Raw genomic sequence first — 14,368 nt, 5'->3', positions numbered from 1 at the left:
CACTCACTCACTCACTCACTCACTCACTCACTCACTCACTCACTCACTCACTCACTCTCTCTCACTCTTTCTCTCACTCTCTCTCACTCCTTCTCTCACTCTCTCACTCTCCCCTTGGTCTACTCTCCCTCTGTTTCTCCAGCTGGGCTCATGTGCCAGAACACCACTGTGTCATTACCTTCTTACTACTTGGGCCATATTTACAAAAAATAAGAGGACTTTGGGGTATTTGGTTACTGGGAAACTAGCCTCATTATGTTTAAAGGAAATGGAAAACTGACTGAGAGCCAAATGGCCTTGTGATTTTAAAGGCCCTCGGCATACAATTTATCCAAAAGTACTTTCTTGTTATAAAACCATGATGTAACTCTCCTATAAAATGTATATTTTCCAAAAGAGTTGCTGAGCAGTTTGTATGCTCTAAATGTATTCAGATGGCTCAGGAGGTATAGATGAGTAAACATTTGTCTGATGTTAAAAACTCTCATGTCAAGCTAATATGCTACTTGTGACATGTTGATTCAGTATACTCGTCTGCATCAAAAATCACTGGCTTCGCCTACAAACAAAGTACACAATTTGTATAGATGTCACTGCAATTCTGTTTCCTATAAGAGCCATGTGATAATTCCTGTGTGTGTGTGTGTGTGACAGACAGACAGACAGACAGACAGACAGACAGACAGACAGACAGACAGACAGACAGACAGACAGACAGACAGACAGACAGACAGACAAACAGACAGAGGGGGAATGCTGGTAAGTACTAGGAACACCTTGTATCCTCTCATTGTCACCGAGCAGGCCTGCAGAATACACAGCAGGTCCATATGTCCCGGCTGCTGCATTCCAGTTACTATACCACAGGGGTCCCCAGTCCTGTCACCACATTTGAAGCTCTGCTGGGACGCATCATTGAGCACCTCCTACAGCTGCTTGGGGGAACACAAGGGGAGGGGTTGGGGGGTGTCTTAGGTTTGCCTGGCGTAGTGGGATAAATCATCAGATATTGTATGGTGAGGTGACTGACAGCAGCAAGCTCATTATCATTTTGTGTCCTTTAAATTGGACTTAGCAAAGGTTTAAATGATTATATAATACCTGATAAAACCGCTAAACACTTCCAATATGTTACTATATCTTCACACGTAACTCAAAAGGATTGTCTCCTGTATAATTTAATTTTCATTTATCAATGATGCTAACTTTTATATGGACAGTTTTACAGCCAGGACACACTCTGTCTACAAAACCATGTCTCCAATCAAAACCATTTATTTCATAGGATATCAAACAGTGAAGTTGTTACACTTGGATCACATTGTGTCATAACTGGGAGCTTGTGGTCACATCATTCTCTCAAAGGGATTGTCCAGTCCACTTTCCAATCAAATTCTGGAGACTTAATTTCTCCCTGCAGTGCAGCATGCTTGACAATGAAAATAATCCTAAATAATCCTAATAATCCTAGTCCAATAGATTATTTCATTAAATTGACTAAATTATTTAATGTAACTAACTAAAATATACACTGGTTATACCAAACATTAGGAACACCTTCCTAATATTTAGTTGCGCTCCCCTCCCCTTTTCCCTCAGACAGCCTCAATTCGTCGAGCACGAACTCTACAAGGTATCGAAAGGGTTCTACAGGGATGTTGGCACATGTTGACTCCAATGCTTCCCACAGTTGTGTCAAGTTGGCTGGATGCCCTTAGGGTCGTGGACCATTCTTGATACACAAGGCAAACTGTTGAGCATGAAAAACCCAGCCGCGTTTCAGTTCTTCAAACAAACCGGTGCGCCTTGGACCTACTACCATACCCCATTCACAGACACAATCTTTTGTCTTGCCCATTCACCCTCTGAATGGCTCACATACACAATCCATGTCTCAATTGTCTCAAGGCTTAAAAATCCTTCTTTAACCTGTCTCCTCCCCTTCATCTACACTGATTGAAGTGGATTTAACAGGTGACATCAATAAAAGACCATAGCTTTCACCTGGAATCACCTGGTCAGTCTATGTCATGGATAGAACAAGTGTTCTAAATGTAATACTCAGTGTATATTAAAACATGGCCACTTAAAACGGAGAATACAATGTTTGACAATAGTACATGTTAATTTTTCTCTCTCTTGGATACAATACACTTGTATATACCTCTACAATCACTTTCAGAAAGAAAGTATGAAAAGCAGACTAGATATGACTATTTTTTTTAGCTGATATACTGGTTAATCTCTGTGTGATTAGGATGTCTTGTTTTTCTCTCAGCAGTCAGCAATTGTATCCTTTCTCTGACATGTGTAAATCTGTAAACAGACATAATTGCCTGTCTAATCTTATTTAGCCTCCACGTCTTGTTCACTTTCACTTTAGCAGCATCGCGAATGCTCGCCTGTCCTGCTGTGAATAAGGCATTGTCTGTAATCCCAGATGTAATCTGCCCCCCCTCGAACCCAGCAGTGGCCCGCACCTGCCCTGTATTGCAATGCTCTGTTAGCCACATGCAGGTTCTACTTCCATTTGCTGCCATACTGAGTTTGAGAATAAGGAGAGAGGCATAGAACAGGATGCCTGGTTTACCACTTCAAGAGGCTGGAGAACACACTAAAAGTCTATGTGAACGCTTCAAAGCGCTCTAATTGAAAAGATGATTTATTTTCTTTGACTTTCAAATTCTACTGAACTGTTCTGGACATTTTTAGCCGTTGATGACAGGTGATATTGTGGAAATGATACACATAATTATACAATGCATTCTGCATTTGTCTAACAATTTCAATCAATGCAGAATGCAAAAATCCGGGAACTTTCAACAACTTTCCTGGTTTTCCCGAAGTCCTGGTTGGAGGGTTCCGGATTTCCGGCTTATTCCTCCCTGATTGTGGGAATCACACACAAACAGACACACAGACACAAACAGACACACAAACACAGACGTGATGCTGAGACAGTCTGATCGATGGAACAACCCTGGGAGAGCTGGACTGATTTGTGTTCTTTCACCCTGGGAAGCTGATGGATGTGTATGTTTGGTTTAGCTGTGGTGCATGCACACACAGTCACACACACATACTGTATGGCCATGACTGAAGAGATCCCACACTGAAGGGGGGAGTTGGGTTGGTTTTCTCGCTACTTCCCCACTGTTGATTTTGGGTTCTGTTTAGAGTTTTTGTTTGACTTTTTCCCCCTTACTTCTTAGTGTAAAGAAGTTAGAGCCAACTGAGCTTTTCTCCGTGTAAACAAAAAGCCACAGCAGTCAAACTAACTTAGACTAACCAATTTATCTACTAATATTTCACTAAAATGATTGGACCCTACTGTGTAGGCAAAAGAAAGAAAGAAAGAAAGAAAGAAAGAAAGAAAGAAATAAAATAAATATCCCAAAGATGTTACTCACCCCTTGCACAGTCAGACAACAGAATGGCCAAAAAGATGAGCAACATGACCTTGACGACTCCCATTCTGACTGAAGACAACTTCATGTTCCCCAAATCTAAAAGACATACGGTCAAAATATATAAAAACACTCAGGCCTTCCAGATTGTATTAGTGCACACAGCAGAACTCACATCCATCCCCAGGGAAAGCAGTTTGCCTTGTTAGATGATATGGACAATATATATGCTCCAACCAGTCCGACACAGTTATGTGTCATGGCTGTTGGTTTCTGCCATAATGGAATTGAAATGCATGGGGATTTCTCTTATAAATGAAAACACATAGTGCAGCTATGCACATTTTAAAAATCATGTGATTGATTGACACAATAACATATGTACCCTTTGTGTTAGTATATTTATCTATATTCAATATATACAATGCCTTGAGAAACTATTCACAGCCCTTGACTTTTTTCTACATTCTGCTGTGTTACAGCCTGAATTTAAAATGGATTAAATTGAGATTTTGTGTCTCTGGCCTACACACAATATTCTGCTTTACATCCCCTGCTATATTGTGGATCGAGAGTTACCTGTCTAACAGAACACGGTGGGTGTTCTTTAATGGAAGCCTCTCCAAAATAATCCAGATAGAGTCAGGCATGCCCTTAAATGTACAGTGAGACCTAACATCAATAATATGCATGTCAATCTCTCCAGGCTCAAAGTAAAGGAGAGATGGACTTCATCGCTATTTGTATTTGTGAGAGGTGTTGACACGTTGAAAGCACCAAGCTGTCTGATTAAACTACTAGCACACAGCTCAGACCGCGTTGTATACGGCACAAGACATGCCACCAGAGGTCTCTTCACTGTCCCCAAGTCCAGAACAGACAATGGGAGGCGCACAGTACTATATAGAGCCATGACTACATGGAACTCTAATTCCACATCAAGCAACTCATGCAAGTAGTAAAATCAGATAAGTTAAAAAAAACGGATAAAAATGGAACAGCGGGGACGGTGAAGAGACACGCACACACACATATACGTATTTTGTGTTGTAGATATGTGATAGTAGCGTAAAGGCCTGAAATCTGTTGTGAAATGTATTGTAATATTTAAAAAAAATGTATAACTGCCTTAATTTCGCTGGACCACGGGAAGAGAAGCTGCTGCCGTGGCTCAGGGATTTCACTATGAGGCCAATGGTGACTTTAAAACAATTACAAAGTTTAACAGATGTGATAGGGGATATCTGAAGATGGATCAAGAACATTGAAGTTACTCCACAATACTAACCTAAATGACAGACTGAAAAGGAAACCTGTACAGAATAAAAACTATTCCAAAACATTTATCTTGTTTGCAACAAGGTACCAAAGTAAAACTGCAAAAAATGTGTCAAAGAAATGTACTTTATGTCCTGAATACAAAGCATTATGTTTGTGGCAAATCCAAACACAACACATTACTGAGTACCACTCTTCATATTATCAAGCATGGTGGTGGCTGAATCATGTTATTGATATGCTTGTCATCGGCATGGACTAGGGATTTTGTTTTAGGATAAAACGAACGGAATAGTGCTAAGCACAGGCAAAACCCTAGAGGAAAACCTGGTTCAGTCTGCTTTCCAAACAGACATTGGGAGACAAATTCACCTTTCAGCAAGGCAATAACCGAAAATACAAGGCCAAATAGACATTGAATGTTGGAAATCTATGGCAAGACTTGAAAATGGCTGTCTAGCAATGATTAAACAACGAACTTGACAGAGCTTGAAGAATTTTTAAAAGAATAATATGCACATGTTGTACAATCCAGGTGTGCAAAGCTCTTAGAGATTTACCCAGAAAAACAAACCTCTGTAATTGCTGCCAAAGGTGATTTAACATGTATTGACCTAAGGGTGTGAATACTTATGTAAATGAGATAGCTCTGTATTTCATTTTTAATAAATTAGCTAAAATGTCAAACAAAACTTTTTTGTCACTTTGCCATTATGGGGTATTGTGTGTAGATGGGTGAGAGAGAAAAAATATATTTAACCCATTTTGAATTCAGTCTGGAAAAAGAAAATGTGGAAAAAGTCAAGGGGAATGAATACTTTCTGAAGGCTCTGTATCTGTGGTCAATATGGCGCACACTCATTCAAGTTATGCTGCCCTCACAGACTGACCCTTATGTTTCAACAAATACTACAAGTAAAAATGAATATTTCTTATCTGAAACACAACTGTATTATATTGTATAACTGTCACCATTTGCATTAATTAATTACTGTATATAACATTTTACCATATCTAAAAATTACACATCATGGCAAATTAATTGAATAGTAATTTTATCCATACAACTATATAGGTAAGCAACCAATAGATAACAGCCAATCATGTCTTATTTTATAGTAAATTAAATAAATAATATTGCTATGAACTATTGCCAACCATTTAATCGTGTGAAAAATGTCATATTTTGCACAGCAATGTTTTTTATGAATGACATACCTGAAGTTTCCAGTGAATGAAGTTAACCTCGTATCAGCCTCTTTATAGAACACTTGTTACCCATTCTCATACAAGTCCTCGCAGTCTCCATTTATTTATTGACAGTGGCCGATTTCATCTGCGCTTTCTTAAACAACCACAATAATTAGTGATCACTGCATGACTGTATATCCTTTCAGCATAGATCGGCTATATGGAAAAACTGTCAATCAGACAAAGCATACAATCAAATGCGTACATTTATCACACATAGGTATCCATTAAAATGCTGAATTAACTTCTCGACAAACTGGAAATGTTAGATCGTTTTTAAAGTCTGTATCCCATCTGTATCTACAGTAGACTCTACTTCATCGACTACGAGATTTAGCAGGGCAGCGCTGTCTAATCCCAGCTCTCAATTTTGGACCAATCACATATAAGGACTGGGTAACTATCAAAATTAACTCTTTATTTCTCACTATCACGATCCAATAGCCCCTACACGAGTCAAATATGTAATTGTATATGCCTCAATTTAAAGTTGTCAAAATAATTCACAGTAATTTAAAACAATTGCAGTGCTGACAATCAGGGGTGAACGTCACCCCTGTAACAGATCTATGATAAGGTTTCCCTCCCTAATTCCTGACCTTGACCATTAGGAGGGAAAATACAACACTGACCTCAGCATTGAGGCAACTTTATCCTAACTCCAGAAGAACAAAACAGAGACTTTCAGCAACGCCCATAACATCAATTTATTAAAATGAATTATGAAAAGGAAACATTTTAATTGTTAGGGGTGAGTTGTGTTAATGTATGGATAACATACTGAAGACACCCTGTTTCGACCCCAGGAAGTAATAAGGATCCTAATAAATACTAAACAACTGCATACTATCAGTCAGATATCAGCCAATGAGGGATCAAATGAATAGGTGCTGCCACCCAGTGGGACTGGGATGTATCTGCCCTGAGAACGTCACAAGAGGCAGGTTCCAATGTTCCATGAAATCCTTTTGGATCATGTTTGCTTGAAGGTGTCTACACTCAAGTGCCAAGACCGTATGTATCAATGACGAGTTGACAAATGTCACACCTGCCTGAGAGAATAACAATGACATGTAGACATAAATGACAATAAACACTTATTCAAAGAGGAAGTCATTTAATTTTCATGACATTTAAATCATATTATGACATTTTCCCAATGTTCCACATAGCTCTTATTATTGAAATGTAGCTAGCCTTTACAAAATAAGAACAAGCTCTGAAGTAATAGGACGTCCAGTCATTGAATTACTGCATCATTCCTCTATACAGAAAAAGGAGTAATAGATTTATACATTTACATAATTTACTTTTGTTCTTTATAAAATTAAAATGACAATCTCTTAAAAGTTCTTATATTTTCCTCAATAAAAATAAAACTTGTATAAGTAGTGAGTGGTCTAGACAAGATGAAGCCTGAGAATTAGCTTATAAGACAGCGCAGATTTGATATAACTGATGTGGCCTTGAAGTGTAAAAAGCCATGGTTGTTTGAGACAGTTATGTCAGATTGGCCATTCCTCTATCCACATCAACTCCAACTCATTCTCCATTGTAACCCAGATGGGGAAGCGTTCCCTCTGCATCAGAGATGACTAGAGGGAGCAGGATTATGATGATGTAACAGTAGAGGAAGTGGTTATCAACTGGGAACAGTACTACATTGTGCAGAGAGGTATGGAGACGATGTATATAACCAGGTTAGGATGTAACAAAACATTTTTAACAACTTAATGGTATGAGACTATATTTGTAACATATTCTAACTGATTTCACTACAGATCACATGTTTCTGCAATAGCAGCTGGTATGTAAACAAGATAATGAGAATGTACACCAATGACCTGCTTAGTGTAGTCGGAGAGTTGTGTCTCTATTCTAGTGACACCTGTCTAGATAAGTGTGCTATCAGTGCTACTTGACCATTGTTCACCTAACACCTTTTTTGCACTATTGGTTAGAGCCTGTAAGTAAGCATTTCACTGTAAGGTTGTATTCGGCGCACGTGACAAATAAACTTTGATTTGATTTGATCAGTGCCACCACTGGGAGTTAAAATATGACTTAAGATAAATGTGCTTTGCAACAATATACACAGAAGGAAAAAACAACATTGCTGCCTTAACCAACTGATGGGAGACAAGCCTCATGAACCTCTAACTAGTATGTGATATGCACTCCATGACTCTAATAATCACAGATAATCTTGGTGCTGATGATGTGTGGTAGGAGTTTACAGTCTCTCTCCACTAGGGGGCATCCAATGCCTGAGAGAGTGACTGATGTGACCACATCAATCTCAGAGGTTGACGAGTTACACAGGTTAAGGTTGGGGTGGGTAGGGAACAAGATAAATCATTAAAAACATGAAATGTTATGACTGAAAGAGCAATGGCCACTGCCCACATTGTTATTAAAAGACCAGACAACTTAAGTGTCCTTTGAGACATGGTCGCTATAATCAAAATCCCATGTCTTTAAACGATATAACACATTCATTGCCGTTTAAAGCATTGCTGAAAACTCCACACATTTCCGTGGGAGGAATCTATACCTAAACCATTCTAGGAGTAAATCTCTTTTTTTTTTTGCTTCGCTGATAGGTAGCCTGGTGAGGATTGCTTTCCCCTCCTCATCATTACAGCATCAGGAATTACATGACAAACTAAAATTAAAACCTTTAGAGCCATTTTGGCCAAACAAGTGAGATCAGTGGTGCGGAGATTATCATCACTATCAACATAATTATCCTTAATTTACATGTTTATTATGACTTACATTCTTTAAATTAACATCGGAGCCCTGAGAGAGCTCTGGCACAAGTGTGGGAAGCCCACTAAAGCATAGGACATGATGTCAGAAGGCCTTTTTTTTTTTATACACAAGCAATAAAACAGAAATGTTCCACAGGCTTTCTCTCTCTTTTCAGCTTCAAACAGCCCTAGAAGCTGTTCCTAAAGCACTGGACCTGTCCAGAGTAGCCTTGCAACATGCCAGTACAAAACCCTATTTCCAGTCGGTTGTTTTCTTTCTTCTTCCTCTGCCTCCACAGACAGGCATCAGTGAGTCAGAGGGGAGGAGGACAGCATAGCATCAGGCGCCGTGGGTCCCTTTCAGGCAGCAGTAGCATCTCAAAAACAGAAAGGGTATAATCATAGTTTATGTGCCTTCACATCCGACCTTATTTCATCTCTCTGCGCTCTCATCCATGTCCTCCTATTTCAAAGCCTTGCCTTGCTTTGCCGTGCAGTGTGATGAAGTTGATCGTTAAGGTCGCTCTGTGCAGTTGGGGATTTACTTTGAATATAGCCTCATATCCCCTGGATATGCTTCTGTAGAGGCAGGGGGCAGGGAGGCGGGGGAGTCTGTTGGTACAGCAGGGGTCAGATGCCAGTCTTGTCGCTGTAGAACGGTGTGACGTGGAACATGTAGCAGTGTGTACACACCCTAACGGACTTCACCTGGCCGTACCGCGGTAACGGGGCTGAGTGGGAGGAGCAGCGAGAGCAGAAGATCTGAAATGACACGTAGAACAAACAAGGTATATTTGATTGTTTACCTATTTATTTTACGTAGTACAATACTTAAAGAGATCTGTGCAGGTGTTTTGTGTTACCTTGCCACAGCTCCTACAGTGATGCTTTCTGCGGATGACTGTGAAGGGGGCCTTACAGGTGATGCAGGAGTCACATTCCTCATCAGGAACCCAGTCTGGGGGGTCTACAGGGGAAAAGCATAGGCACATTAATAGTGGTGCTTGTTTATTCATGCGTCACTGTGCATGCATGCATATGTGTGTATGTGATTTTTGAGGAGAAAGGGGAGGTGCTGACCTTCGAACTGTTCCTCCCGGGCCTTGGCTGCCAGCTCAGAGGAAGAGATGGTCTCCTGACAGAGAGCACAGTCCTCCAGCATGGCGCTGCGCAGCCCTGGACCTGCTGAACCACACAGAGCACAGCTGTGTCAACCATGGTCATTCTGTCAGTATACAGTACATTACAGAATAACATACTGGGAGAAGTACACTAAGATCCTTGGCATTACTGCAAGTCAATATAAAGATTCCCACCTTTCTGCTTGTCATTGTCCCCCTGCTCAGAGGTAGCCATGACTTCAAACAGTGTCTTCAGAATGCTTCGAAGGTCAGCCGCGTAGTTTGTCTGCAGTTGGTCAGCAACTCCTGGGGGTCAAGAGGAACCAGTGAGATGCAAGGAAACGGTGGTGCAAATGTGGTACATGTGATAAGAGCAAAGCCCAGTAGGCTAATGTATTGTGGAACACAGTGTAAAACCTTTGGAGTTTAGTTTATTAGGATCCCTATTAGCTACTGCACATGCAGCAGCTACTCTTCCCGTGGTCCACATAAAACGCACAAATTCATGACAAAGTACTATATATTGGAAAGACAACAAGGGACAACAAAAATACCATTTACACACAATTCATATATACAGTTCAATTAGATCTATAGAGAGAGGAGAGGATGTGATACAAGATGTTTTTTATCTTTCTTTTTGCCTGAGTAACCTCTGGTGACAGAGCATTCCACGATGTCATGGCTCTATACATAACTGAGTAACCTCTGGTGACAGAGCATTCCACGATGTCATGGCTCTATACATAACTGAGTAACCTCTGGTGACAGAGCATTCCACAATGTCATGGCTCTATACATAACTGAGTAACCTCTGGTGGCAGATCATTCCACGATGTCATGGCTCTATACATAACTGAGTAACCTCTGGTGACAGATCATTCCACGATGTCATGGCTCTATACATAACTGAGTAACCTCTGGTGACAGACCATTCCACGATGTCATGGCTCTATACATAACTGAGCGACGCATTCCATCTGTTTTTGGTTTGGGTACTGTGAAGAAACCCATAGTGGAGTGTCTGGTGGAGTATGGATGTCTGTTTGAAGTGTATGCAAATAGATTATACAAGTGTTTAGGCATTTCCAACACACACACGTTTCCTAGTCAATAGTAGTAGTTAATTTCTCAACCATGAAAAACGATCATGCATGTTGTTGTTGGTTCTGTGTGTACAGTCCAGGGCAAGGCGTTCTGCTTTGTTTTGAGCCCGCTGCAGTTTCACAAGGTCTTTCTCTGCTGCACCTGACCACATTACCGTACAGTCATCAAGATGGGACAAGATCAGAGCCTGAACAATTAGTTGATCTGTGTGTCAAAAACACAGAAACTAGTTTTATAAACAGACCTACCTCTCCCCATCATCACAGCAACTTTGTCAATATGACTTGACCGTGATAACGGACTATCCAATGTTACTCCTAGGACTTCAACTTCTTCAATGGGCACACCCTTTATGTCAAACTACAGCTGAGGTTGAGGTCTAAGAGGAATGTATTTAAGTTATTTGGTCATTACCCATTTTGACACTGACTGTAACTCCTTGCGAAGAGTCTCAGTGAGCTCACTGGCTGTGGGTGCTGATGTGTAGTCATCAGCCTACATAGTCATTTTAGCTTCTTGTAAGACTAGCAGCAAATCATTTGTAATAAATAGAGAAGCACTATGGGGTGGACTGAAGAGGAGTGCATACTGGTTAAGCAACAAAAGCATGATTTCATTGTCTTTCAGAGTAAAAAGAAAGACATAGTAAAAAGAGTAAAAAGAAACATAGACTGATTTACCCCATCAAACCACAGCTATACCCTTGGAGAGTAATATCCTTGGACAGATAGTCATACCCTCAGAGAGAGAGGGAGTGTGTCATACCCGATATGCAGACGAAGAGGCGGTGGATGAGGTCACTGCTGCTGTGGAAGCGCGAGCGGATCTTGTTCCTGGCGGCCATCTTAGCAGCCTGCAGGGCCAGCTGGATCTCATGGTGGTCCAGATCCTCTGACGTCCCTGAGCTCGTGGTAAGACTGCTGACAGGGCTGGAGGAGAGAGGGGGAGCGCACGTGCAAGAGAGAGAGTGAGAACGGGAGAGAGAGATCCAGTGAAGGGAGAGGGAGGATGGAGGGAGAGAGGAGGTACTGTCATATTGTCATTGTTATAAACACAGAAACACTGTTCACCAGCATATTGTGTACTGCACTTGAATATGCATCGCACTATAGTGGTTTTGGTTGATTTCAATCTCAAAGTGAGTAAAATAGAGATGGGCAAGGGTTATAGTACTAACATAAGCTGTAACATGGGGATGTACGAAACAGAAACACACACACGGCCAGCGGTTACCTGGCTGTGTAAGCACTGCTGGACAGACTACATGTGGTGACAGACACACTCTCATAGTCACTACTGGAGACTGAGCTGAGAGGAGAGTCCTGGAAAGAACTGGGAATAAATCATTAAATAAAATAATAAACCGATAACATATGGGCAACATAAAACGGGATCTGTGAACATTATGATAGGCACAAAAGTAGCATAAAGCCAAGTGCAAATAGCAACTAGAACATAAAACAACAAGTGGATGACAAGATCCTGGTTCAATTAGCCAGAGAGACATGGAGGAAGTTTGCTTTCCACAGATATGTAAATGACTGTTGTTGAGGCCTACCTGCTTTGAAGGGGAGCGCTGATAATACATCACCCAAACACACACCTATAGTACATATGCTCATACCTAGTGTTCTTCTTGCTCTCTTCCTTGGACTCCCCGTCTGTCTGTCTGGTTCCTGTCCTGTCCCTTCCCCCGCTGGCCTGAGGCCTCCTCACTGTCCTCCACTGGTGGACACAGGGCTCTGGGGCTCCCCTTACTCCATTGGGGCTGCTGTCCTGGCCCAGGCCCTGCTGAGATCCCGGGGCCACCACCACCAGGCACTTGTCACAGCGCTGGTCCCCTTCCTCCTCCCCTGGAGGAGGCTCTAAGGAGCAGCGGGAGGAGGGGGGCGTCAGCTGGGGGGGAGAGTCCCCCTTCCTATGTAAGTTGTGTCCTGAGGAGGCCAGGCGACAGGCAGAGGACTGGATGACAGAGCTGTGTGGTGGATGGGGCTTGCAGTGTTTGTCCAACCCCAGGTCCATCCCCAGCCCTGTGTTGTCCATGGTGAGGGTGTCATCATGGCCGTCTTCACAGCTGCCGCAGCAGACACAGGAGTTGAGCAGGCAGTGGGTGGCCACCAGGGGGCCGCAGGGCTCTGTAGCTGAGGAGAGGGGGGGGCGGGGTAGGAGCAGCTTGTCCACAGCCAGCTCAGTCAGGCTGGGGGAGCCGGGATTGAAGATGACCGTGGCCGAGAGCTTCATCCCTCCCATACGGTGTGCAATGACTTCAGCAGTCTCGCCCCCCTCCAGGCCCACCTCCCAGCCGTTAGTGTAGGGCAAGGGCTCCAGGCCGGGGATGGGGCCTGGACGCTTGGTGTTTGGGCACTGTGGGGGCATGTTTTGGGGCTGCTGGGACGGATCTGACTGAGCATCAGTGGACCAGCCATTCCTGGTTGAGTCTGTCAGGAGGCCAGGTCTGTGGGGCTGAGGCAAGGAGGGCTGAGGGGCTTTGGAAGGCGAGGTCAAACGGCTGCTGGTCACAATGTCCCCTCCTGCGTCCAAGTCCTCCATGAAGAAGACTCTGTCCTCCTCCTCATGGTAGAGACCTGTCCTTCCCCGGCCCACCAGGAACCGGAGGGGGGAGGCCTCGGTGCTGGAGCCCCCGCTGGAGCCCCCTCTGTTGGGGCGGTGGGCCGGGGACTGGCCCTGGCTGGGAGGGGACAGCAGCGTGGACATCTCATCCCCCACACGGTACACCATCATGTTGAGCTGTTCGATCTCCTCCTCATCATATTGCATGGAGCAGGCCAGGTCTGCCTCCTCCACCTCCTCACACAGAGAACCCTGCTCCCTCGCCCGCTTCACCTCCTCCCACTCCCTGTCCTCCTCCTCCTGGATGTGGGAGATGCACAGAGACAGCACCTCCTGTTGCTGCACTCTCTCCTCCTCGCTCACCTCCTCACGAGTGTCGCTGGTGGGGCTGCTGGATGAAGGGAGGTCTGGGGCTATGGTGGGGGTTGGGGTGGGTGTGGGTGGGCACTCAGGGACCAAGGGAACTCCCCGTCCTGAGAGATACAAAGGCTCCGCTCCAGCGTCAACAACTCCTCCTCTGACAGGGTCTGCAGCAGGTCCCTATGGGAATAACACAACCTTAACAACATACTTACCAGCCTAAAATGATCACTCAATGAGGACGGTAGTGGCCCATGACCTTTAGATTGTTTGCCCAGGTTCTTGAGACTGATGTTCAAAAGATTGTTGTGAATGACAGAGCTATTTTCTATGATTAAATACAGAGGACAATCTATATGTGTATCCTCTTAACAGTACCTGATCTTCTTCAGTAAAGTGCGAAAAGGCCGGAGGAGCTCAGACATGTCCTCTGGTTTCCTATCCAGGTTGAGTGGACCTTCACCGTACACCACCAGACCACTGAAGGAGAGACATGGGGATTATAACATGTTATTAGTAT

The 14,368-nt window shown here is 43.1% G+C and overlaps 2 protein-coding genes across 2 annotated transcripts in view; both read right to left on the bottom strand.

The window, feature by feature from the left end:
• The window catches only part of LOC115138559 (fibroblast growth factor receptor-like 1), a 56,941-nt gene extending 50,700 nt beyond the window's left edge, over positions 1-6,241 (bottom strand). Inside the window, exons 1-2 of the mRNA XM_029675503.2 lie at positions 5,904-6,241; positions 3,411-3,506 (exon numbers count right to left, since the gene is read on the bottom strand). Coding sequence (XP_029531363.1) covers positions 3,411-3,495 — 85 coding nt within the window. The 5' untranslated portion in view covers positions 3,496-3,506; positions 5,904-6,241. The remainder of the gene's footprint in view (positions 1-3,410; positions 3,507-5,903) is intronic.
• A 792-nt stretch (positions 6,242-7,033) lies between these two features.
• The window catches only part of zfyve28 (zinc finger, FYVE domain containing 28), a 54,421-nt gene continuing 47,086 nt past the window's right edge, over positions 7,034-14,368 (bottom strand). The window contains 9 exon segments of the mRNA XM_029675499.2: positions 7,034-9,451; positions 9,553-9,656; positions 9,770-9,874; positions 10,006-10,116; positions 11,683-11,846; positions 12,151-12,249; positions 12,542-13,946; positions 13,949-14,028; positions 14,227-14,328. Coding sequence (XP_029531359.2) covers positions 9,320-9,451; positions 9,553-9,656; positions 9,770-9,874; positions 10,006-10,116; positions 11,683-11,846; positions 12,151-12,249; positions 12,542-13,946; positions 13,949-14,028; positions 14,227-14,328 — 2,302 coding nt within the window. The 3' untranslated portion in view covers positions 7,034-9,319.

Source organism: Oncorhynchus nerka, linkage group LG12 (genome assembly GCF_034236695.1).
Source record: "Oncorhynchus nerka isolate Pitt River linkage group LG12, Oner_Uvic_2.0, whole genome shotgun sequence".
NCBI lineage: Eukaryota > Metazoa > Chordata > Actinopteri > Salmoniformes > Salmonidae > Oncorhynchus > Oncorhynchus nerka.
Note: the sequence above shows the minus strand (reverse complement) of the source record. Positions and strands in the feature narration are given on the sequence as shown.